General features: G+C 53.5%; 1 protein-coding gene across 6 annotated transcripts in view; it reads left to right on the top strand.

The window, feature by feature from the left end:
- The window catches only part of SFXN5 (sideroflexin 5), a 115,063-nt gene that overhangs the window by 62,735 nt on the left and 26,809 nt on the right, over positions 1-25,519 (top strand). For all 6 annotated transcript variants that reach the window (XM_044392288.3, XM_026483060.3, XM_044392282.3 and 3 more), the window contains 4 exons: positions 321-374; positions 1,188-1,244; positions 2,541-2,606; positions 14,306-14,396. In XM_044392288.3, the coding sequence (XP_044248223.2) occupies positions 321-374; positions 1,188-1,244; positions 2,541-2,606; positions 14,306-14,396 (268 nt within the window). The remainder of the gene's footprint in view (positions 1-320; positions 375-1,187; positions 1,245-2,540; positions 2,607-14,305; positions 14,397-25,519) is intronic.

The raw sequence follows: 25,519 nt of genomic DNA, 5'->3' as shown, positions 1-25,519 counted from the left end.
TGCGAGAAAGTACTATGTCAGCGACCTCCAGAGACAGCTGCGTGCTGGGCTGTAGATTTTGCATGGAGATTTGTATATGCCCATGTTTGTGTAAATGGTTGTACAGACGATGTGGTTCCTTTTCTTTACAAAAGTGGGATTGTGCTGCGACGTAATTCCACAACCATCGCTCCGTGGCTAGCAGTTTTTGTGTATACGTCACCCGCCTCAGTTTCTACAGATCCAGTTTACTTTTGTTTGTGGCTGTGTCATTTTTCTTTGCAAACGTGCAGGGTGTCTCATTTGCTTGATCCAGGCTTTCCTGTCTTTCTCTCTTGCAGGTAGTTGGTCTTCTGTTGCCCAACCAGACGCTGGCATCCACTGTCTTCTGGCAGGTAACGGTCCCTGGCAACAGAGGGTTCCTGGAGGAAGGACCCAACAAGGGCTCGCTAGAACTCCCTGTCCCGGTGTCTCCCATTCAGGCCCCTCAGGGAAAGTCACCCCACTTCCCACCCCTCCCTGACCCAGTAACACTGGGGGAACCCTGGGACTTCGGATTCTGCTGGGCACGTCCCAGCAGCCCACACCTAGGCCATCTTATGTGGCTCTGCTTTTTGCAAAAGGGGATGAAGGCTTGTTTGTGGCTGCCCACTGCTCCTTGGCTGCTCGTCCCAAGGCCTGTGACCTCGAGGCCCTCAGCCTCATTTGGATATAAGCCTCCCTCAAATCTTCGGGGAAGGTAAATCCACCACCAACCCTAAGGTACTGAGTATTTGGTGCAAGACACTGGGCTGGGATATTTTTGAAAGAGATATTTTTGTCAGTAATTCCAGGGGCTAAATGTCCACTTTCTGTCCAATAAGCAATACAACAAGGATGACGTGTCAAAGGCAGTAAGGTCCATTTGGGGCAGTGAATGCCACGATTCCGGGACAGGGGACGGTCTCCAGGTTGGGATGAACTGGTGGCAGGGGCGGGACCACTATCCTGGTTTGCCAGGAACTGAGGGGTTTCCCGGGGTTTCAGTGCTGCCACTGGCGCAGTGCCAAGCAAATGGGGACAGTTGGTCCTGCTGCCCTGGGGGATGGACAGAACCACCTGTGAGCTGGAGACAGCATCCCGTGTCTTTCTGGAGGCTGTGGCCACCTGGGGTCCAGGCCCGGCTTCCACCCCTTCCCTGACATCTCCTCTCCCTCGTTGCCTTCCAGTGGCTGAACCAGAGCCATAACGCTTGTGTCAACTATGCAAACCGCAATGCTACCAAGGTGAGCACCGCTGACCCCTGTGCCATATCAGGGAGCAGGCTGGGGGGACCCTTTTCCTCCCTACAGTGTGGTGTGCCACCGTCGGGGGCTGCTTCCTCTGAGTTAAGCCTTGTGCTCCTCTAAGCACCTGATTTAAGCTGCCAACCCTTCAGGAAGGGCCCCGCCGGGGAGGGTCTGTTCGCATGAAGTGAAGAAGGCCCATAAAATGGGAATAGAGTGGAGGCGGTGAGAGGGATGGGCTCTGTTGGCTTCAGCATCCTCCTTGGGCAGCTCTTATCCCCAGATCTTGGATTAGGGCTGGCATCAGCCACATGGGGACTGAATTCCCCTCAGGCTTCCTCCAAGAACCTGCCTTGGTGCCCCCAGACGGTCGGCTGTAAAGCTGAAGGGCTGCTCTTGAGGGGTGAGGGGTCTGAGGGGACCAGCCCCTCCTCCCCCAAAGTCCCCTACCCTCTTGGGACAAGCTCTCAGTGGAGGCCCTTCCTAGACAAGGGAAGGAGCTGGCCCTGCTTCATGGCAAGGCTGCGTGTCCTGCTCTTTTGTCCCAAGGCAGGGAGAGGGGAGGAGGAGTCTCCTTGGGGGGCTGTCAGTTTGGGGAGGGGAAGGTGTGGGCATTCTCTAACCCTGGGGGAGAGGGGGGAGAGCTAGGAGCTGGTCAGGGTGCTAGGAACTTCGGGCCTGAAACTCTGAAGACACCCCACCCCCATCTCAACCTCCAATCCGCCTCTTGCGTGCACGATCCGCACACGTACACCTTTGCTTGGACGGCTCCGTTTACCTTAAAGCAAGCGGCTCCAAAGCTGCCGTCAGCGCACAGTCAGAGGCAAGTCCCTGCCTCTGCGGTCCGTTGCATCTTGGGTTGCATTTCTCCGTAGATACGTGGAGCGACTATTGCCTTGTGGCATGGCGGCCCGGTTGCTGCCTGCGCTGACAAGGCGCGGGAGAGCCCGCCAGGTGCGGCCAGCCGCACTGCCGCTTCCACCGGGCGGTCCTCCAGGGGCCGGCAGCCCACGCCCAGCATGCGTGCCTCCGGCCCGCAAGGTCTGCCAGTGAGCTCTCGAGACCGGGGCAGAAGTGCAGTGGGCCCGGCGGCATGTCCCAGGACATTGCTGCCCTGTGTTTCCATGTCTGGAGCGGTGCCGGGGGAGGGCTGGATCCCTTTGGCTTCCAGAGAGACCTTTGCCTTCTCCCCGGTGGTGGGCAGCAACGTCTCTTGCTGGCTGGGGCTGTTGGCAAGGGTGGGGTGTGGCAGCTTTGGGCACCCAGTGGGCCTGGAAATCTCTCTCTGCCTTCCAGCCTTCTCCTGCATCCAAGTTCATCCAGGGCTACCTGGGAGCTGTCATCAGTGCTGTCTCCATCGCCGTGAGTAACTCTTTCCCTACGTCTCTGTCCTGCTCTGAGGCTGCCCTCTCGCCCCAGAGGCTCTGGCCAGACCTGCCTGAGGTCAGGGCCAGGTGAGGGTGTGGGAGACAGAGGGTCGTGTGGGTGGGCCGCCGGGGCAGGCTTTCTAGGCAGAGAGGATTCTGGTGACACTTTAATAGAGAGACATGAACTTGAATAGAGAGAGTGCTGCAGATTTTGGAGAGCAGGTGGGGAGGTGGGGCGGTGCCCATGAGTGACACAAAGGGCTGCCTACTCCAGCTGAGGGCAGGGGTCTGTCGCTAGAGGGGTCCGTGTTTACCCAGCTCCCTCCTCAGAGGAGCTGCTAGTCACTCGCAGTAATGGGGCTGATGTGGAAAGTGAGGGGCTCAGTGGTAAGGCTGACCCACATGCTGGCTCCCCTTTGCTCTCTGCTTGAGCTCCCAGGGCACTGTTGTCCCCTCTCGGTGGCTTTCGTCTAGTGGTCATGTGTCCACTTCCTCCTGGAGACCTATAAGCTCCTCAACACCGGGGCAATAGGTTCATCTGAATCCCACAGGACTTTGAGAATAGAGCAGCTATGAAGTAGGCTGGGTTTATAAACTTAGACTATGTGAGCCTCAGGCTGGATCCCAGATAAGGGCTGAGCACAGGTGACACAGTGAGGGGCCTGGGCCAGAGCCAGAGCGGAAGCTCAAGTTCCCAGGACCTTGGCTACACTCGTCCCACTCTTGAACCCGCCCTTGCACCTCCATCTGCGCTCTCCAGATCCTGGCTGGGTGGTCTCCTATAGCTGACTCCAAGGGTAGAAGTCACTTCGCACCTTTTTTATTTTATTCATCACACAATAAATACATGCAGTTGGTAAGAAAACACTTAGAAAATGCAAATTTAAAAATTCACATATAATGAAAGAATTCACATATAATAATCTTTTTGTAAAACCCACTTTCTTCATCTTTCTCATGTCATTAGATATAATAATTGTTCACAACTGTGTACTAACCCACTGTACCATGCACCATCATTGATTTCGCTGTTCTGGGAAAGTAGGGATTTGGGATTGTTTTGATGCTTCATTTACTCTGCTCCCATGGAGACCACGTCCTCTCCAAACGCCCTGCTGGGGAGTGATCCCCGTTTCGTGCCCAAGATCGAGCTCCCTCCCCGAAGCCTTGTCTTTCCCCAAGCAAGAAGCCTGACATTGCCAGTCTATTCAGATGGCTTGCCAAGAGACCACAACCCGCACCCCCCGCTCCCCCCACGCAGTGGTCCTCGACCCAGCAGAGACTTCGTTTGGGGTCATACATATTGGCAGTCCCTGATTCTGGGGAGCTGCCGGCAAAGGTCAGGGCTCTTTTGAGAGACGGAAAGGGGCTCTTCCTCCTCCTTGCTCCTCATGGCAAGAATTGCTGATGGGTCTACCTAGTTCAGCAGCTTGAAAATCCCAGTTTCTTTCTCGGAGATGAAGGGAGAGGTGGGGCAGAGCTGAGGGGAGGAAACCACGGCAGGGGTAATACTGAGCAGCGCTGACTGGGAACGGCTTGCGGGAAGGGGATCACTGTCATGGTGGCACATGGCGCTCCAGGCCTCTGCGTCCCCAGTCCTCACTATCCCACGCAAGGGGCCCTTGGTCATTCCATCCCTACCACTTCCTAGGATCAGAGCTAGCCCAGATTGTGGGGTGAGGGCTCTGATGCCCAAGCCGCAGTTACTGGGGACTGGGGACCCTCCAGGCTCTCAGAGCCAGGGTCTTACCCTCAAAGACTGGGGGCCTCACACTGGACTGTCACAGCCCTCAGGGACGGTGCCTGTGCTGGGGACACCCTCCTTCCAACTCCCTGCCTAGCTGCAGAGCGCTCAGAGGCTTTTCCTGACCATGTCAGCCCAAACTGTCCCCCCGCCCCCAAGTCCTAGAAACTTCTGTCCTTCCCACACACTCAGTTACGCCCTGTGTCCCGTCCTGTCATTGTTCCACTGGATTACAAGTTAACCAGGGACAGGCCCTGTGTCTTCTCCCCCACAGAGGGGGCGCAAGCACTGCTCCATAAATACTTGTTAATTAGGTTGCTGATTGATTGCCGGCCTCAGGAGGCCCCTCTCCGCCTAGATCCACGGTCTCAGCGGTGGCGGCGTCCCTCTGCCTGACGTCTTCACACAGTGAGGGTCTAACTCCGGCAGATGGAGCGGAGTTTCTGACTTGGAAAATCTGCAGCTTGCTTGCTTTTCTTTTGTGTGTGTAAATCACAAAACCTCCAAAGAAAGAGGCTTTATTTTATTTTCCTTTCCCTTGTTCTCTGGAACCCTGGGCCCGCGGCCTCATTAACTGATCTCTGCTTCAATTAGGGACAAATCCCCTCCCAGGGAGAACCTGTTAGGAGGAGATGACCTGCAAACAAGTGTCACGGCCCCAGTGGTTGGCCCAGCTCTGGCATTAATTAAAACGAGTCCCTACAAGCAGGCGGCGTGGACGGGGGGTGGGGGGGGTGGGGGGGGTGGGGCGTGCGGCTGACAGGCTGAGGGCAAATCCCAGGGACTGGGGACAAGCTGGAGTGGACGCCAGGCCCTGAGAGGCCAGCCTCCTCCCTGGACCTTTCCTCTCCCTCCGAAGAGCCAGAACCCTGACCTTGGCCAGCCACCCCCAGGATCAAGGACCCCCTGTTTGCATGGCCCCCCGAATGAAGTCTCCTGGTGGCTGCGGGACCACCAGTGCAGGGGTAGCAGCCTTTTGGTGAACTCTCTAAATAGATTTGGCAATGTCTGGCTTCTTGCTCGAGAATAAAAAAGAAATTTTGTCTTAAGTTATTTTTGAAATCTAACAGTTTGCTGTCTTTTAACAAAGGAAGCCTCTGTCAGTCCTCAGTGTATTTGAGTTTGGGGGTTCATGTTGAGCACTTCTGTGGTCAGCCTCCCCAGGCCCTGGCTACACAAGGGTGAGACCCACTCCCTCCCTTCAGGGCTGTGTTTGTGCCAGGCATTTGGCAGGCGCTGGGGGGTCACACAGAGTGGTGCGTCCTTCAAGATGCTGAGAGGAAAAGCTGAGGGTACTCGGTGGTAGAACCGGAATCATGATGAAGGTGACCCTTGGGTGTGGTGGGAACTAGGGAAGGGGCCCCTCTGTCACATAGAGCCAACTCTTCCAGGATAGAGCAGAGAGAGCCCAAGGCAGGGTTGGGGGATCCCGGTAGAGGGCACAGCATGCGGAGAGGCACGCAAAAGAAGAAGAACGTGACAAACTCCACAGTGGTGGGGAGATGAGTGAGGCCGCCATGGGACGATGAGGTGACGGTGAACTGGGGAAGAGCAGGGCCACTCATGAAGCACTCACAGCGCCTGCTCAGGAGTTAGGGGGCCACTCCAGCCGCCCTGCCTGGACTCAGGGAGCAGGGGCATCGCAGGTGGTGCAAGCAGAGTGAGCTGGAAGAGAAGTCATGGTGGGGTGGCAGGCCCAGCAGATGACCTCCCTCATGGACGCCAAGTCCTGGATGAGAATGGACCTGTGGCTGGAGAGGAAGGCTCAGGGCTAAAGTCCTACATGCTGGTCAGGAGCTGGTTGATGGAGCCAGAGTTGGTCCTCATGCCTGGTCCTTGAACCCCTCACCGGCAGCCGGGTCGTAGGTGGCTGGTCTTTCCCTGGGGGGGCATTACTGATCTCCATTCCCAAAGGGTCTGGGCCCTGAGGGGACCTTTCTGTATAGGTTACAGTGATTGTCTGTTAACCTTTACTAGATACTGGAGTACAAGGAGGTGTCCCAGGGGGGTCCCTGGGCTGAACCCCTACCCCTTCCAGTTCCCACTGCTCACTAGCAGCTCCAAGTCCCAGTAGTAAAGTAGCAAATCATCCCAGTAATCCTACCGGCTAGCATTTCTGGAGTGCCTTCAGTGTGCGGGCTACCGCTGAGGGGCTCCTCTTGATTTTATAGCTGCAGACACTGAAGCATAGAGGTGAAAGCAGTGACAGAACTGGGATTCAAACACAGGCTTAGTCACACACTATTCTGCTGATACAAACACCCCCTTTTCTTCCTCTTGTGGCCTAAGGAGGGAGGGAAAAGCCAAGAGTGTTCTTGGCTTCCAGTTTGGAGGACCTGTTACCATGCTGCCTGGCAGTTAAGTTTGCCCCCAGGTACCCTGAGAACAGCAGGGACTGGAAGAACGTTTTTGAGAGGCTCTTCAGGTATAACGGGGTTAGACCCTCTACCCAACTTCGTACTTGGTTCCTGCACCTGTGTCTTCTGGCCAAGGTCGAGTCAGCAGCGTGTACTCGTCCCTGGGCCAGAGCATGCCCCGCCTCCTGCAAGACCATGGCTGGCTGGTTCAGTGGTCAAGGGTATACGTCAGGGTGTTCTCTGTGGTCAAGGGTATATATGGCTCAGAGTGTTCTCTGTGGTTGAGGGTATATCTCAGAGTGTTCTCTGTGATCCAGGGTGTACCTCAGGGTGCTCTCTCTGGCCAAGGGTATATATACCTCAGGGTGTTCTCTGTGACCCAAGGTGTACCTCAGAGTGTTCTCTGTGGTTGAGAGTATACCTCAGAGTGTTCTCTGTGATCCAGGGTGTACCTCAGGGTGTTCTCTGTGACCCAAAGTGTACCTCAGAATGTTCTCTGTGGTTGAGAGTATACCTCAGAGTGTTCTCTGTGATCCAGGGTGTACCTCAGGGTGTTCTCTCTGGTCAAGGGTATATATACCTCAGGGTGTTCTCTGTGACCCAAGGTGTACCTCAGAGTGTTCTCTGTGGTTGAGAATATACCTCAGAGTGTTCTCTGTGATCCAGGGTGTACCTCAGGGTGTTCTCTGTGATCCAAAGTGTACCTCAGAATGTTCTCTGTGGTTGAGAGTATACCTCAGAGTGTTCTCTGTGATCCAGGGTGTACCTCAGGGTGTTCTCTCTGGTCAAGGGTATATATACCTCAGGGTGTTCTCTGTGACCCAAGGTGTACCTCAGAGTGTTCTCTGTGGTTGAGAATATACCTCAGAGTGTTCTCTGTGATCCAGGGTGTACCTCAGAGTGTTCTCTGTGACCCAAAGTGTACCTCAGAATGTTCTCTGTGGTTGAGAGTGTACCTCAGAGTGTTTTCTGTGACCCAAGGTGTACCTCAGAATGTTCTTTGTGGTTGAGAGTATACCTCAGAGTGTTCTCTGTGATCCAGGGTGTACCTCAGAGTGTTTTCTGTGACCCAAGGTGTACCTCAGAATGTTCTCTGTGGTTGAGAGTATACCTCAGAGTGTTCTCTGTGACCCAAGGTGTACCTCAGAGTGTTCTCTGTGATCCAGGGTGTACCTCAGGGTGTTCTCTGTGACCCAAGGTATACCTCAGAGTGTTCTCTGTGATCCAGGGTGTACCTCAGGGTGTTCTCTGTGACCCAAGGTGTACCTCAGAGTGTTCTCTGTGATCCGGGGTGTACCTCAGGGTGTTCTCTCTGGTCAAGGGTATATATACCTCAGGGTGTTCTCTGTGGTTGAGGATATACCTTGAATGTTCCCTGTGCTCCAGGGTGTATCTCAGAGTGTTCTCTGTGATCCAGGGTGTACCTCAGGGTGTTCTCTGTGGTCAAGGGTGTACTTTGGGGTGCTCTCTGTGATCCAGGATATACTTCCGACCCTGCTGTCCTTCTCTGGGCCTAATGGAGGTAGGGGCCATTAGCCCAAGAATCCCAGGCCAGACTATTGTCTCACTGCTTTCACTATGATTGGCTTTCGGGTTGGAGGGCCCATTGCATGGACCCTGTAGCAGAATCTGAAGTTTTCCAGAAGCCTACAGATGGTGATATTGGCAGTGGTGAGTCCGACATGAATATCAATTCTACATCTATTCTATTCTGGGGAGGACAAGTTGTTGTCCCCTCCTACATGTAAGGAGTCTGATGTAACTGGTTTTCTAGCGGGTGGCCAGCAGGTCCCTGCAGGACATGGATCAGGGGTCAGGATTGGTCACTGTTGCTAGCAAACACAAGACACTCAGCTGCAGCTGAAGCTGATTGGCATTTTAGCCCGTGTATGGCTCTGTCCCAGCCACCTTGGCCCTTTGCCTGTGGAGGACAGTCGACCTCCATGGAGGGTCATGGGGTCCACCTGATTACCGAGAGTTTATTCTACAACAGGCGCCCTCTGCTGGGCATTTTTGGCACCTCAAAGATTGTTCGAATGGCCCCAGCCCTTGCCCCACCAAGGCTCACACAAACTCTTAACCATCTGCTTACGTTATTATCCACCACCCAAGAGTAGATCTAACTTCTGAACCTCATGTCATCTCTCCTTTCAACCATGTCGTCTTGTCCATTGTTCTCCGGGCCCCTCGGATCCCCTTACTACAGGTGCTAGTGGAGCCCACAGCTTGGCCACAGACACCCCGGTATTTCATGCTTTGGAAATTCTCCTGAGCCTCCTTCCTTCTTGTCTGGCTGCCTCCTACTTACCCTTCAGGACTCAGTCAGGCTCCCCCTTTCTCAGAACCCTTCACAGCCTTGGGGCCACCCCCTCAAGGCAGAGCGATGCACCGTCCGCTCAGGGGACCTGAGACCTGTGTGCGCAGCGTCTCGCCCCATGGGGTTGTGTGTGCAAAGGCACACAGCAGTGGGTGCACAAGACAGATCTCCTTTGTGGCTCTTTTTCTCCTGCCTCAGAAGTCATTCACTTGACTTATTCTAGAATATGTATTAAGCACCTACTCATTTCCCCAGGCACCAGGAATTTAGTGAGGAGTGAGAGACACAGGCCCTGCGCCCAGTGCTTGGGGCCTACTGGGAGAGATGGATATTTAGTAAAGAGGCCACAGGTAAAAGTATCTCTGTGCTATTCAGTTTTTAATAATATGCATGGTTTACTTTGATTCCCAACTTTTTGAGGAGGTAAATAAATATACACTTTGAAACTGTGATCAGGGAAGGAAGAGCTTTGGGTTCTGTGAGAAACTGTAAAAGGGGAGCCCTGAGTGAAGAGGAGGCCTGTCTGACATTTAAGCTAAAAGCTGAGGAGGCCGGGGGCGGGGGGCAGTGCTTAAAGGCTCTGGAAGGAGAGGTGATGGAGGTGGGGGACGGGAGGGAGAGAAGGAGAAAGACAACTGGCTCATGGGAAGAGTGGGGCAAGGCCAGGTGGCCGGAGCCTTGCAAGCAGGGCCCCGCGGATCAGGGCAGTGAGAAGCCCCTGAAAGTCGAAAGCAAACTGATACCCATCTTTCGAAGATCATTGCGGCTGCTGTGTAGAGAGTGGATGGAGAGAGCAAGAGTGCAATTGGGGAGCCAAGTTAGGCAGTGGGCAGTTGGCCAGGGAGATGAGATGGGTGCTTAAGGTAAGCGGCCGGAGCAGAGAGAAGTCGTCACATTCAGACTACCTGGGAGACGGGACAGGTAGCTCTGCACGCTGGGCTGTATGTGGGGAGGGAGAGGCTCTGTCCAGGAAGACTCTTGGGTTGCGGGTGTGAGGAGCTGCTGGGACTGGGAGAGGGCAGGGAAGAGCAAGGCAACCTTGATTTGGGGCGTGTGAAGGTGGCGTGCCCGAAGCCCCTCCAGATAAGGCATCCTGCAGGGCTTTGCAGGTACGGGCTCAAGCTGAGGACACACCTGCAGGGCTTTGCAGGTACGGGCTCAAGCTGCACGCACCGCTCAAGCCCCATCCTGTGTCTCCTCACTGGCCTCACAGAAGGGAGGCTGCTGTTGGCCTGGGAAGGACCTTAGTGTCTAAGGAGATCGCTATCCGCTAGCTCATGACACGGGAGATCTTGTGTCCCTAAGCCTCCACCCCAGCCTGGTTCTTGGTGCTGGTCAGCACTTACCCCACCTCGGGGGCGGTCAGGAAGCTAGTCTTCCCTCTTCCGCTCTTGTCTGCTGCCCATGGCAAATTCTCTGGCCTGGGAGCCGGAGCTTGGAGAGAAGGGGCCAGAGAGGGTCCACTACCTCCTCAGGCCATTGCTGATGCCCCAGGCCTCCTGGGCCCTTGCTTCTCCCAGGACCCCTGTGTGCTGACCACAGGGGGACTATTGTGTGCAAAATCCACACCCTGTTTGTTTTCCTCTCCGCCAAAATGGAGCCCCTGTTTGGTTAATTTCTCTTTTGTGGCTTATTTGGAGGCTGTTAAAACAGACCCTGGGGGACCCTCAGCAGTGATTGTTCCATATCTCATTATCTTTCCCGAACCCGATTATCAGCTCAGATTTTTCTGATCGCTAGCTGCTGTTCGTGATGCGTTGTGTGCCATTAATGCCAGCTGCTTCCCTTAAACAGGACCCACCGTGCCAGGGAAAATGAGCTGGCGTTCAGAGCCACCAGCCACTTGGCTTTTTAATTTTAATGGGCTCCACCAAATGTTCCAGGCCAAAGGGCCCCTGAGGAATCAGAACAGACGGGCTCCCAGCCCCGCTCTGTAGCCCAGCCCGGTTCCTTCCCAGGCTGCGGCCATCCTAGCTGCTGGGACAGTAAGGCCTGGATTGGGGGCTGTGGCAGGAGTTGGGGTGAGTGGCCATTTGCCTCCCCTGTATTTGCACCTGCCTGCTATCTGGCTTATCATCAGTTGGGTGGGCAGGGTGACCCCACCAGCTCCTACTCTCCCCACTTTGCCGGTCCCCAGCCCCTTTCCCGGCTCAGGCATGCTGGCCAGGCTCAGGAATGAGCATGCTGGGAAGACCCCAGTGGGCTTCAGGGAAGGGCAGGCCAGAAGAGATCTGGGACCTGGGCATTGTTTTATCTTCTTTCCTCCCCCCTACCACCCAGAGTTGGGGAGACAGGCTGGGACCCTGACTCTGAACTGTGCCAGTCCTAGCCAGAGGGAGGAACAGCCAGGCAGGGAGGCTTGAGGACAAGTCTTGAGTATTTGCTACAACCAGTGGCCACTATTCCTGGTCCTTCCATTATACTCCAGCCCTGCTTGTCCCCAAGAGGCTGCCAGGGGAATGTCCCAGCGGCCTTCTGGCCTCCTGGAGGGCTCCTGCTCTTTCTAAAGAATGTAGGGGGTGGGGCTGGGGTTTGAACCAGACCTTTTGTTTCATAGCTGGGGGAAGGGTGCAGGCAGGGCTGGATCAAGGGCCCTATCTTCCCTGACAGGAGCTGCCTTGCACTCATCTGGGCCACAGCCTCAAGCTGCTATGCAAACACCCAGTTTTAAATGGCACATTAGACATTAAAGCATCCCTCACTGAGATGGAAGACACATGGAAAGTAAACAGCAATAGTTAAGAGCAAACCTTTGGAATTTCAAATTTAAATCCTAACTTTACCTGCCTCATAATAGCTGTGTGTCCTTAGGTAAAGTTCCTTAACTTCTCTGAACCTGTCTGAACTTCTTTGAATCTGTAAAAAGGAGCAATATGCCGTATCTAGAAGTCTTGTAGTGGGGATTTAATTCAGACATTTAATGTGACGTGCTCAGCTCATGGCCTGGCACCTCCCCGGTCCCCTTTCCTCCTCTTCTCCCACCACTAACACCTGCCTGTGTGTCCTCCTGCCTCTCTCTGTACTTGCCCTCTCTGCACTCTGTGGGAACATGTGCCCTGGCATCTGGGGGAGGAGGTCACAGAAATAGACGGTCACTGGCTGCGGAGAGCTGGGGAGCTCTGGACTCGATGAGCTCCATCTGCGAGGCAGGGCAGCCTGAAAGCTGGGCAGCAGGACCAAGTGTAGGCTGGCAGCTCCCCGGCCTGCCCTGAGGTTCCAGTGAAGTATGTCCAAGCTGCCACACATCTCCTGCCTCGAGCCTTCCCTTGAGCAAGCAGAAAGAACAAGAATGGGACTCTGGGGATCGGCTTGAGGCTTCTGATCTAGACCAGACTCCCAAGAGCCCAGGCAGGGTTTGCCCGGCCACATTCTGGCTCCGTGGGGTCCTGGGCTGTCCAGGGGCTGACAGGGTGGCACTTCCTGTCTGCCCAGGTCACTGCGCCATTCTTGCTTTGACTGTTGCAGTTGCCCTGCCGCCCTGGAGGCCTTCCCCAGGCTCTGCATCTTCTCCAGTGACTCGGAAGGTCGAGGCCAGAGCCGGGGCTGCAGGTGCAGGGTGGCCTGCTAGCTACCAGGTGAGCCAGCGCTGAGAGCAGGCTGCCCCAGGCCCCCTTAGGCTAGCAGTCCTGCAGCGGCCCCTGCTGCCCCTCCTGTCAGGGAAGATCTACAGGGAGGGGCTGGCTCTGGCCTCCGTTTGGGGGAGCAGTGGCCTCTCTACACCGTTTCTGGTCTGGCCACATGCATCTCGCCTTTTCTCTCTCTGTGCCTGTGCTTGTGCCGTTTTCCTCACCAAAATTCTCTTTCTTCTGCCCTGCCTAACCCCACCTTTCCCCCCTCAAGAAACTCCCCTTGCAGCCTTTGCTGACCTCCGTCCGCTCATCTATTGGTTGGTTCATGCATGTGTTCCGCAGCCGCCAGTTTATGGAGCAAGCAGTACATGCCGTCCACGGTCCTGAGTGCTGTTCATACAAGGATGAGAAAGGCATGGTCCCCCTCCCAGTCCAGCAGGGGCGTCAGATCATGAGCAGTGAACTGGGTGCTGGGGAGGAGGGACTGGGGACGTGTGAGGAAGCAACTTCCTGCCTGGGAGAGGCGACATCCTTTTTTTTTTTTTTTAATTTATTTGACGGAGAGAGACAGAGGGAACACAAGCAGGGGGAGTGGGAGAGGGAGAAGTAGGCTTCCAGCTCCCAGGACCCTGGGATCATGACCTGAGCCGAAGGCAGACACTTAACAACGGAGCCCCCCAGGCGCCCCGAGAAGCGACATTCTTACGTAGCTTCATTTTTTGAGGTCTCTTATACTCCAAGCTCATGCTAAACACTTTACATACATTCTTATAGCAGCCCTGGGATGCTGTCGATGTTACCATCCCTTTTTACAGACAAGGAAACTGAGGCAGGGAATGGTTCAGCGACTCCCACTGTTAGTAAGTCACTGGAGGGAGAGCTCAGAGGTGGGCCTTGCAGAACAGATGTGGACCGGGTAGAGAAGGAAGGCAGTCGGGGCATCGGGACCAGCACGGGCAAAGGCCCCAGGGCTGGAAAGCTCCCGTAGCATCTGGTGAGCAGTAAACTGGATTCCCAGAAGGAGGAGGTTGGCTGTTAGGGGAGTAGGGGAGCCGCGTGAGGGAGATTGCACCTTTTCGCACAGGTCATGGGGAGGAACTGGTCGTGGTAGACGTGGTTGGACCTGTGTTCTAGGACAAAGGACGGCATGGGGGGAGTGGAGTAGGGAGTGCCCGAGGTGAAGGCAAGGGGGCCCCAGTGTCCCAGGCTGAGTGAGGGGGGCTGGGGTGTACGTGAAGAGGGCATGAGCCCAGGATGTGCGCTCACCCTCTGTCCCTCTCTGGGCTGCCCTGCTTAGCTCGGCGGTCACCTGTGGGCGGGTGTGTGGATCTCCTTCCCCTGAGCCTTGGTGGTTAGGCCCGTGCCTGAGCCCACAGTGGGGTCTGAGAAAGGGGGTGCTTAGAGGCTGAGGTGGGAGTGAGGACACCTAATTTACTTGCCGATTCTGTCTTCTGCTAACAGCAGCCTTTCCTTTTTCCCTCCTCAGAGAGCATGTGTGTGTGTGGCTGAGGCTTTCCCCCCAGCCTCCCTCACGGGCTGGGATGACTGGGCGGTGGGATGCTTTGCCTAGTGGCACTGAGCCCGGCAGCGGCAGGCGACGCTGAGGATTTGGGGTCCGAGGCAGACAGTGCCGCTCACTCTGCCCCTGCCCCAGCCTGCCAGGCCCCGGCAGCACCATGCATGCACGTTCTCTTTTCTCTTCCGAAGGTGGGCCTTAATGTCCTGGTTCAGAAAGCCAACAAGTTCACCCCGGCCACCCGCCTTCTTGTCCAGAGATTTGTGCCGTTCCCCGCTGTAGGTAAGACCTGCTCCGTGCCGAGGGACACGCGCGCGTGGACGGGCATGTGTGTGTCACACCTGGGCGTGCGGGGCTGCAGGGCTCTTGGGGAGGCGGACTGCCTTTCCAGACTGCTTCTGACATTGGGGTCTCCTGGTGTGGGCGACTAGAACAAAACATGGGTAGACAGAAGTAAGTGTGATGGGGGCTCTGCTGACAAACTCTGTGACTGAGATTCTGTTTTTAGCACCGGGATTAGCCCCCAGTCCCCTGAAGGGCTAGTAGATGGAATGCAGTGGATCCCATGAACGTGGCTGGGGCAAATGTCTACACTAGCCTGTAACTGAAATTTAACATTTCCTTTCATTGTGAATGTAGGCAGCAAGCCACAGTAGCAAGCAAGAGCCATGGCTTTTTCACCCATAGGAATCACAGATATTTTCATGTCCCGTTACAGTTGTTATAGGGATTCTAAAATACTGTTTATGTGCAATGCTCACCCAAAATTACGATATTAATTCAATCCACTGGTAGGCCTTGTTTTTTAATTCACTGGTGGAAAAGCACACCTGTTACTCTACCGCAATTGAAAAAATATTTTGATAATGTATTCCAATATAATCCCTTTATAATCCTGTGTGTTTTGTTTCACGCATTTGGGGACATTATTTGGAGGGGGGTGCATAGGCATCTCTTGGCCTGTGGCCATCACAGGGATTCCTGGCACAAAAAAAGGCTCGAGTCTCCTGCTAGTCTAGCGTTCTGGGCCCTCGGGTATTGTGGACTGTTGAAGCTCTGGAGGCCTCCATTCATAGTCGGGTAATCGTGGTGCATGCGTGTGCATGGAGGGGATTTCGCTGCCTTCAGCCAAACCTTTGCTGGTCTTGGAACCTCTGAGCTCTCAGGAGATGCCTTGGGCCATCCCATCAAGCCCAGCCTGGCTCTTGAAAATCCCACCCCTTGCTTGGGGAGAGGGAACTGCAGTAGAAAGTTTTTAAAAACTAAAAAGAACATGGACAGAAGCATGACGCGGTGCGTGATTCGTCATCAACAGAGAAATATATACTTGAACCATGATACCAAGTTCCCCATCTGATGCCAGAGGACACAGCTGGGGACCAGCCCAGGAGCGGGGTGAGGTCCTGTGACCTCCTGGGTGCCACAGCTCAGTCTGAAGAGCCAGAGGCAGATCCAGGCTCATGGTCCTAATCTCACGCTTCACCTCCAGTCCTCAACTTCCCCACCTGTAAAATGGGGGCACCGACACTTACCGTCTTACAGCCCAGAGCTGTGGGAGGATCAAATGAGACCACAGACCAGATTCCATTCATAGGAAAGTGCTTGGGAGTACCAGCAAAGCCCCCTCGAGAAGGTGGGAGATCATTACCTGGCAGCGCCACCTCCTTGATAGCCAGAGGCTAATGAACTCCCAGGACCAGCTGCCCGGGTGAGCCTCAGCTGACCCAGATAATTGCTATAGCAACTCCACACTTTTAATGAACTCTCAGCTATTTCTGGCATGGGCCACTAATGGAATAACTCTTTAGATCTGACTTTGTTAAGGGGCCTAATTGAGCGAACAAGGCTGCCGATCTTGCGTTCCTCACTCTCCCGGGCTGGAGGGTCAGATGCAGCGTCAGAAGGTGGTAGCTCTTAGCTGCACTGGACTGGATCTGGGACTCGGCCGAGATGTAATCTGTCCTTGAGCCAAGCTGCAGACAAGGACTTTGCCAGGGGTCCGTTCCAGCCTGGCTCTGCCGGCCGTCTTGCTGTATGACCTTGGGGGTGGTCCTAACCTCTGGGGCTCCTTCAGGAGGAGGGTCCCCATTTTCAGGGTTGACCCTGTCTGCCATCCCCCCCGAGACTTTCTGACCTGTCCCTCTTTGTGCTCCAGCCCGATTCTCTTCCTGTCCTATCCGAGAGGAACCTGCAGGTCCAGTCACTGTTGAGGGGTCTGGAGATCCCACATATCCCTAGCCAGTTGCACAGGTTGCACACAGTGTGGTTTGCAGTCCTGATAGTACTAGTTTGCCAGGATCCTGAGAGCAGCAGATCCTCTCCGGCTGTTTTGTCAGGCCTGCTGCCTGAGTCCTGGCTGTGTGCCTGCCTCCCTTCCACCCCTAGCCCCGGTCTCTCCTCGCCCACATGGAGGCTTCCGCCTCCCGGGCCCCTGAGGTCTTCCCAGGCCCGTCTGCAAATGGCACCTGCTGACTCCCCTGGTAGATGGCGACATGGTGGGGCAGGATGAGCAAGCATGCCCCTCACCCACCTTGGGGCCCCTTGTCCCCTCAGGCTGTTGTGTAGCCTCTGCACTTGGCTACCCTTCACCTTATTCTCAGGTTTCAACAGCTTCTCTAGGGCTCACTGTGTGCTGGCAGGGCCTCGGTCCCTGCAGGCATTCGTCCTGCTTCCCACGCGGGCTAGGCTAGGCCAGGCCAGGCCAGGCCAGGCCACGCCAACATCAAGGCCACCAAGAAGCCTGCTCAGGACTTGCTTTGCCTGGTAGAGGTCCCGTTGCCCCTTCAGCCCCCTGGCCTGATGGGGAGACAGGACTCACCGAGCCATGTATGCTCATAGGAAGTAGGTTGAAATGATGGGATTAAGCCCTAGTTGTTGGGATGTGTGCAGAGACTCGGGGGGTGCGGGGGGAGAGTTTAGAGCAGAAGGGGATCTTAGTAGGGGAAGGGCCCTGAAAGGGCCTCCCCACTCCCTCCCTCCTGGCCAGGCGGGAACTCAGGCTCGGGGAAGGAGGAGGCTCCCAGGGTCCGTTGCTTCTTCCCACTGCCCTGCCCAGCGAGTTCTGCCTTGCTCAGCCTGCCGTCTGGGAGGTAGGAAGACGCCTCCCTTCACTGGCCCCACGTGCTGCCCAAGAGCAAGGCCTGAAACTCTGGGCTCAGGACACCTCGTTCCCCCACCTGACTCCACTGCCTTTACCCCTCTCTGGCCTTGGACCAGACCCCATGCCAGCCCCTCCCCACTGGGATGTCTGTGACAGACACTGCAGGCCTCCCCTGGGTTTGCAGGGGCCCCACCACTCTCCATGTTTTCGCCAGCAGGCGTCTGTCCCCTCTCATTCCCTACATCGTCTCTCTGGGAGGACCCAAGGCAGGGCCAGCCATCTTCATTTTATAGAGGCATAAACACATTCAGACTCTCTGCAAGTTATCCTGAGTTGGCTACAGCCTGGGCCTCGAAGGCCCAACCCAGGCTACTTCCAGCCCCCTTGGCTAACCCCTCACCCATGGAGCCGAGAAACTGAGGGATGCGGTCCAGAGCACCCCACCTCCAGGTTGACCCTGGTTTCTCAGCCGGGGTTGTGAGCGTGTGTGTGCATGCACGTGTGCGGAGGACGTGAGAAGCCCTGAGGACGCCCCCTGAGCCCTTGTCTGCCTCACGGTGGTTTCAGAGCCTTGCTGTGCCCTGGTCCAGAGCGGCAATCATGTGGGAAATCTCGGTTTCTATTTATACATGGAGATGTTAGGAAAGACGGTAAGCCCAGGAGCATGTGTGCTGGCATCGGAATCGATTGGGGACTGGTAATTAATTTGTTTAGACCTTAATTAATTCTCCAGTTCTTTCTTATTTGTGGACTGTCACGCTTAATTGTGTTCAGGAGCTTGAGCTCGGAGCAGGCCCTCCATTAATTGATGGCTGCTGTGAGGTGGGAGTTAATGGTTTGGGGAGCTGGGCAAACAGTGTAATTAAAGGTCAGTCGAGGAGGCATTGGAAAAACACCCCCCCCCCAGGTCCAACGCCAGTCTCCACGAGCAGAGTCCATTCCAGGAGAGGCAGGCCCCGCAAACAGCCATCTCGTGAGGCCTTGGGCTGGGAGCTGGCAGGAGTGACCAGCGGGAGGAATGCGAGCTCTCGGGTGCCATGAGGGGGCACTGGTGAGAGGAAGAGGCATGCATGGGGCAGGGCCTCTAGCCAGGGGCCGAGAGGTGGGGGTCCCCAGGTGTCCCCAGGCCAGCACACCTCTGTACTAGGCTCTGCGTATGTGTGTGCAGGGGTGAGGGAAAGAATCCCTGAAGGTCACCCACCCCCAGCTACCTGGACGCATCCACACCCAGCAGGAGACAAGCTGTGTCAGAAGCTAATAAAGACTGCCATGTGGGCTCTGAGTCCCTCAGGGGAGGCCTGAGCCTCAGCCCCAGCCAGCCAACTCCCTGCACAGGGAATAACTTTCCCGTATGGGCCAAAATGGCAGCCTCCTCATCCCTTTGCCGGGAGATGACTTCTTCCTGCGCTGTCCGCAGCAGTCCCTTACGTTAAATGTCACCACGGATTTCATCGCCAGGAAAAAATCTCTGCCTTCACTAGGGAGTCTGTTCCTCGGGATGTCTGGGCAGTCTTAGGGAGAAGGCCTTCTGTCCACACATCTGGCCCACCCCATCTCCTCGGTCCCTTCACCCCCAGGCCACAGGGGCCTTAGTGTCATTGATTCCCCTTCCCGGCTCCTCCCTTGGTGTTCAAGCCACCTTGCTTGCCTTGTCTAGGAGGTGGCCACGGCAATGTGCCCAGACCCCAAGGGTTAGTCCTGACCTCCTCCATCCCTCAGCCCCTGTGGTTAGAAGACAGCAGGGCGCACCTGTATCCGCTGGGCCTCATGACATGCGTTCCTTCCATCCAGGTCAGTGATAACATGGCGTTCACAGCCCTTAGGCTTCTCTGGTCTTTTCCTTGACCTGGCCCCTACTCATACTCCTTTGGAGCTGTGCTGAATCTTTGACTTCCCGTCTGCCTCTCTCAGGAGCCCAGGCCTGTTTGCCTGGAATCTCTGCTCGTCCCATGACCTCAGCCCCATCTTCTGCCTTCTCTTGACTGCCAGGCCTTTGTTTCTCAGCTCAGACACCACCTCCTCCAAGAAGCCCTTCCTGATAGCCCCAGTTAGGGTTAGACCACAGTACCCTGGGTGTGCCTGTATGTAACCCAGAATTCCCTATTTTCTTCCTAAGTTTGCCTCCTTCATCAGACTGTGAGCTCCCCAACAGAGGGACTGGATCTCATTCATCCGCAACCCCCAGGCTCACTCTATGCCTGGCACACAGTGTTCAGTGTGTGGGTTTGTTCGAATGAGTGCTTGGACAGAAAGGCTTTGAAATTGGGTACCATCGTGGAACCCCACCATGATGACATTGGTGGCCATGTTCTATGGCTGCTTGGACATTCATTCTGGGTTGGTTTTTTTCATTTTTAAAACTGCTTTTTGAATGTTCTGTTTTCTTATGTAAGTTTCCACTAACATGATCATTCACACTTTTAGTTGGCAGACCTAAGGTGGGTGACCAATGGGCCACCTTACCAGGTCATCCGGGTCACACTCTCCAGCCTTTCTGGGTTGGATCTGGAAGGATGGGTGGGCTGGGCGGGGTGCCGTAAGCATGAGCAGCCCTAGAGCTGACATGGGCCCCCAGTGTGTGTGTCAGGTCCCAAGAGGACATGGGTGGTGAGGCCACGTTAGCCAGAGGGAAGTCTCTAGTGGTGTGTCCTAGGGCTCTGTCTTCAATCTCGCCCCCTTCGGTTAGAATGGCGTGGTCACATACAACTGTGGGTCGCATTCAAGGAACAGGCAGAGTAGCTTGGCAGTGGTTGTGAATTCGTGGGCAAGAGGTGCGGGATCTAAGATTGCAAGTTTTGATGTAAGGCGTGCTGTTCAAAAAATGGAGCTACACAAGTGTAGGCTTGCCCAAGACCTGACTTGGCCAGAGTGCTTAGGATAAAGATCCGGGGATTTTGTAGGCTGTATGCTCGGACTAGGTCTGCAGTGCGGGGTATGGCTCTGGGGAGGCTCACTCAGACTTCAGCTGCATTACTAGAAACAGAGAGCCCAGAACAAAGGAGTCTGTTTAGTTCTGGACTGCACACATCGAGAGACGTCCCACACGTAAGTGGGAGCCCAGCAACAGAAGCAGGATCTTCTGAAAAGCTGACAGTCTGTTATTTGCAACGAGCTGCCTGATCCTCCAGTTAGGGAAGCGTCCAAGTAGCAGCCTGGCCCCCAAAAGCTGTGAGGGGCACTCCCGTGTGATCAAGCTGCCCAGGACCTGGCATACAGTAGGCGCTCAGTGAATGCTTACTGAATGAATGGCCTCCCGGGTCAGAGATTTTATAATGACTGAAATCCGGATAGCAGAGAAGGTGGGAAGCCCAAGGCAGGGGAGGGGGTTATGAATGTGGGAGGAATAGGGGGGCTAGGGTGGGCCGGGCCTGTGGGGGAAGGGCCAGGGCAGAGGGCCAATGGGGCCTTGGACATTAGCTTGGAGTTGGAGCTTTATCCTATGGTTAATAGGGAACCGCTGAGGAATTTTAAGCTAGGGAGCAGCTGTGATAAAAGGGAGTTTTCCAGAAGATGAATGTGTTAGCAGGAATCTTTGATGAAGAGATCCTGAACCTCGGAGTCAGCCTACACCTAAATTTACAGGCTGATTTTTCAATCCCGAAATTCCCAGTCCTGAGTTTGTGACACTTTAGTATGGGCTGTGAAACTCTCTCCAAATTCTCAAGCTATTTAAAAGAAAATCTGTGTCATATACCATTGCCTTCCGGGTGGAATATTGGGGAATATCAGGAAATCAGGCAAATGTTAGGGTGCCCGTCCCTGTTTGATAATCGTCCCTCCTCTAAAGGCAGGGCTGGGGCTGTATTCCGGTGGGACTCGCGTGAGTGTGTGTGGTTGTGTGTTTCAGGGGGTGATGTCCATCCGTGTCCACTGTGTCTGGCAGGGATACAAGGGCTTGGCTAGAGTGGTTGCTTCTGCGGAGGGTGTGGGGGAAGCTAAGGGTCAAAGGTTGGAAGGAGACTGGTTTTATTATTTACCCTTCTACACGATTTGAATTATTTACTGTGTGCACATATGACCCACAAAATAGGAGAGAGAGAGAGAGAGCGTGGAAGTAGAGTGGGGAGAACTTTGTCCAATTTTTTTTTCCTGATAATACATGATTGTTTTCTAAAGTAAATGATCCTACTTTGCTCTCCAAGGTAAGTCTGTGTATATGCCTCCAAATTTGAGTACATATCGAAAAATGTAGGAATCTCTCTTTATTGTATCTCTATATAACAAATATGCCTATATAAATATATATTTAATGTAAGTGAGATCATACCATGTGTACCGTTCTGTAAACTGCATTGTAACCTCAATAAATGTTAGACGCCTTTATAGGGCCGCCCTAAAATCTCAGTGTTTCCGAAGAGCCCCCATAGTACCACACTACACAGCCGTGTACGTGCGGCCCTGTGCACACGAATAGAAGCTTCTCCAGGGCAGAGGTTTTCAAACAGCCACCTGGGGGGGCTTTAAAAAATGCAGAGAGCTGGACCTTACCTCGGATTTAGTTTCAGTTGTGCAGCCAATGTTGAGGGTCACCAGTCGAGGCTCGGTCCTAGAAATGCAGTGGCCGCTTCAGAGGGCATGCGCACAGCTAGCTTTGCTGGGTTTTTTACTCCACCTGCAAGGATTACGTTCTGGTTTCCCTACATTTGGTGTTATCAGTCCTGAAAAATTTGTGTCCATCTGAAATGGTTCTTTTCTCATTTTAATTTGCATTTTTCCAATTCCCGGGATGGCTGACAATTTTTTCTTAACTTTATTGGGCATTTGGGTTTTCAAAGAGAAAAGAGAGAAAGGGGGCGCCTGGGTGGCTCAGTCGGTGAAGCATCTGCCTTCGGCTCAGGTCATGATCCCAGGGTCCTGGGATCGAGCCCCGCACTGGGCTCCCTCTCCCTCTGCCTGCCACTCCCCCTGCTTGTGCTCTCTCTCTGTGTCAAATAAATAAATAAAATCTTTCAAAAAAAAAAAAGAGAGAGAAAAGGAGATCCCTATTTCATAGCATACACAAAAATAAATTCCAGAGAGATTAAAGACCTAAATGTGAAAAGTACAACGTTAAAGCTTCTAAAAAGAATATAGATGAACATTGGGAAGGGGCAGAGTTTCTTAATGACACAAAAAGTGTACACCAGAGGGGAAAGGTTGCTTATTTGATGACATGTTACATTACATGCCAGAAGTCTCCATCAACAAAGGGAGAAAACGAGCCTTACACTATTCGCAAACCATTTAACCAATGAGGATTAGTCTCCAACATGTCCAAAGGACACCTGCCAATAGATTTTTCTCTAGATTAAAAAATCTATCTTTGACTATTAATAAGATTGTGTTCATGTGCATTGAATTTTTACTATTTCTTTTATGAATTCCTACTCAAATATTTTTGGGGTGATTTCAATCTCCCTTTTTCTTAGTAACTGTTAAAGCTCTTTATACATTTTACGAATATTTTCGGCCGAAAGTGCCAGACTCAAACTGGCTTAATTAACAAATGAATGCATTACTTCACAAAGGTCCAGGGCTGCGTGAGGCACCCGGGGCCCTTCCTTCCACCTCTGTGTTCTGCCAGGGGCTTCAGCTGCAGACCAGCCCCTTTCACGTCCTAAAATGGCAGCAGCACCTCCAAGCACCACAGGCAGACCCGCCACTGCCCAGACGTCAGGAGGCTCTGCCTGCCGCTTCTTCAATGAGAGGAGACCTGTCCCAGAAGTCCCCTGCAGACATCCCTCATTGGCTCGGCTTGGTCACATGTCCCTTCCTCCATCCATCACTGGCAAGAGAGGGATTTATTACAATTAGTTAAGACTCATCCTCTGGGGGTAGCACAGCTGTTGGGAGTCAGTCACCGTGACCCTCTGTTGATGAGCAGAAGCTGCACTTTGTCACATAAAATGTATTTTCCCAGCTTCCCATGGCTTGTAGTATGACCAGATAGCAGGTGCCATATTTCTCAGTGCTCAGATGCCTCAGTTAAAAGGGGCATAAATCCAACAGCCTTTCGGAAGAGGAGAGGACTATATTCCCTGCTCACGTGAAGGACTAAACAAGCCCTCAAGACACATCCCGTCGGAGTCACTTTCTTCAAGATCACAGAGTGTGAGTCTGAGCCTTGCTCACTGGCTCCCCTTCTCTTTTGGACGTGGGTCGTGAAACACAGCATCACGGCCACCACTGCTTTCTGTCACCCTGTTTCTAGCCTTGGCCCTTTGGGCCCCTTTAAAACCAACAGTATAATTTCAAAGCATATGAAAGAATTTGGGGGTGAGTAGGTCACACCAATCCCTGCCGGCTTTCCCATGTTTAGGATCTACTTTAGGAAGTTGGGCGAATTCTTTTCACTTCTTAGACAAGTGAAGCACGGTTCTGTTATTGTACAAAGCCAAAGGGTATTTAGACAAACAGGGTAAAAAAAGGTGGAAGTCTTTCAATAACCCCTAATTCCTAAATTTAGTTCACTTCCCAAGGGAATCACTGTGTGAGGCGTGAGCCTTCCAAAGCGTTACCTGTGGCTTGACGGGCACACGGTGTGTGTAACCCCGGTTATGGGTTTTACATATAGTAAAACCATCCTGTACATACTCAGTAGCTTTTTTCATGTAAGTTTGTTTTGGAGATCTTCCCATGTGAGTTCCCTAATGGTGGACATTTAGGTTGTTTCTAATTATTTGCTCTTACAAACAGTGCTATAATTAACATCCTTGTAAATGTCTCTTTGTGCATATGGGCAAGCATTTCTTTAGGGTAGCTATCTATGGTTTGGCAATTTCTGCTGTCTTTAATTGCATTGCCTGGTATCTGGCAGACGATCTTCTGCATGTACAATAACTTTTCATGTCCGTGCTCCATTATAGTGTAAGTTCTAAAAAGATGTTTTAGGCAACAATTAGGAATCTAAGTTTAAGTTCAGATTCTGTGCAGACTGCTATGGGTAGCTGAGGTGACACTTGAATGAACCGCTACACGTGGCGAAGTTTACACTTGCACAGGCAGCGGGTAAGGTCTCCTCTCCCCCCACCCCGACATCCGTTGCAAGGCACATCATGACTTTTAAAACATTAAATTGTGGGGGGAATGCATCTTAGAACCAAGGAGTGAAGATATTTTGTTTTCCCCAAAGGAAGAGCCCTATAGCCCCGTTGCTTCACCTTCGCGTTTGAATGGTCCTTTCCTGGGAGCTGGTGTAACTGCTGTGCCACAGACTCATTTCCCCTCCAGGTGGGGGTGTTTCTGGACTTCTAATTCTGCCCCTCTGCGTGTCTGCTCCTGTGCCAAGATCAGGGGGCAAGCTCCCCTATCGTCTTCTTTTTGGGGACTTTTTTTTGCACATTTGTCTTTCTGTCTACTGCTCTTTCTTCTTCCCCACACTGTCCCTTTGGCACAGGGTGCTTCATTAGCTGTTCACAATCTGCATGATTTTGCATCACGATGGGTCTGATGTGAGAACATCTGCAGCAGTCAAGAGCATATTTTCCTCAGGACTTGACACCGAGCTTGCCATCAGTGTGAAGCGATCTCCCTCTCTCTCCCTCTCTCTCCCTCTCTCATCTTGTGACATCTCTCGGCATAGCTTCTCCAACATCAGTTATGCCTGAGTCTTGAGTGGTGTCAAATCTGAGTTGAAAATTTGCCAGCTTCTTTAACATGATCACTAACAGACTGCTTAATTAACCTGCTGATACTGTCAATAATAGATCTTGCTCGTGAGCTGGAAAGGAGACCCATGGCCCACGGCTGGTCTCTCTTTCTCTCTCTTTTTTTCATTTGCTTAGGCTCTCAGTGCTCGTGACTCGGGAGCTGGACTTGCCAGGAGTGGGGATAGGAGGGACCAGGGAGGCTTGAAAGGAATATGGCAGAAATGAATGTTCTGGATGAGATCATGGAAATGAACTCGCTGAAACCATCTCGTGTTCTCATTGCTCAGAGACTCGGACGGCTAGGAACCTGTGCATACAGCAGGTGCTCAATAAAACGGGTCACCAGTGTACAGTCAACAGAAGAGATTACAGGGCGTGTGCCATGTGAGTAGGCAGTAAGGATTGTGGGCGTTCCACGGAATGGAGGTGGGGCTGCCATCATTTTAGGGTGGCTTTTAGGGTTTTCTCTTTTCCACCCAGGCAGCTTAGATAAGAAGAGGGCTTTCTCATGCCCAAGCTGTCCTGGAGGGGCTGTCTGAGGGGAAGGACGCTGTTCACTTCTTTTCCTGCTTTATGTTTCATCCCTAGTGGGTTTTGAACCAAAGTTGTACTCTGTCTGCTGTGGCTACATTTCACATCTTGGAAATTGCAGAGAGTAAGCAAGATGTCATGAGTTT

This window comes from Ursus arctos, unplaced genomic scaffold (genome assembly GCF_023065955.2).
Source record: "Ursus arctos isolate Adak ecotype North America unplaced genomic scaffold, UrsArc2.0 scaffold_8, whole genome shotgun sequence".
NCBI lineage: Eukaryota > Metazoa > Chordata > Mammalia > Carnivora > Ursidae > Ursus > Ursus arctos.
Note: the sequence above shows the minus strand (reverse complement) of the source record. Positions and strands in the feature narration are given on the sequence as shown.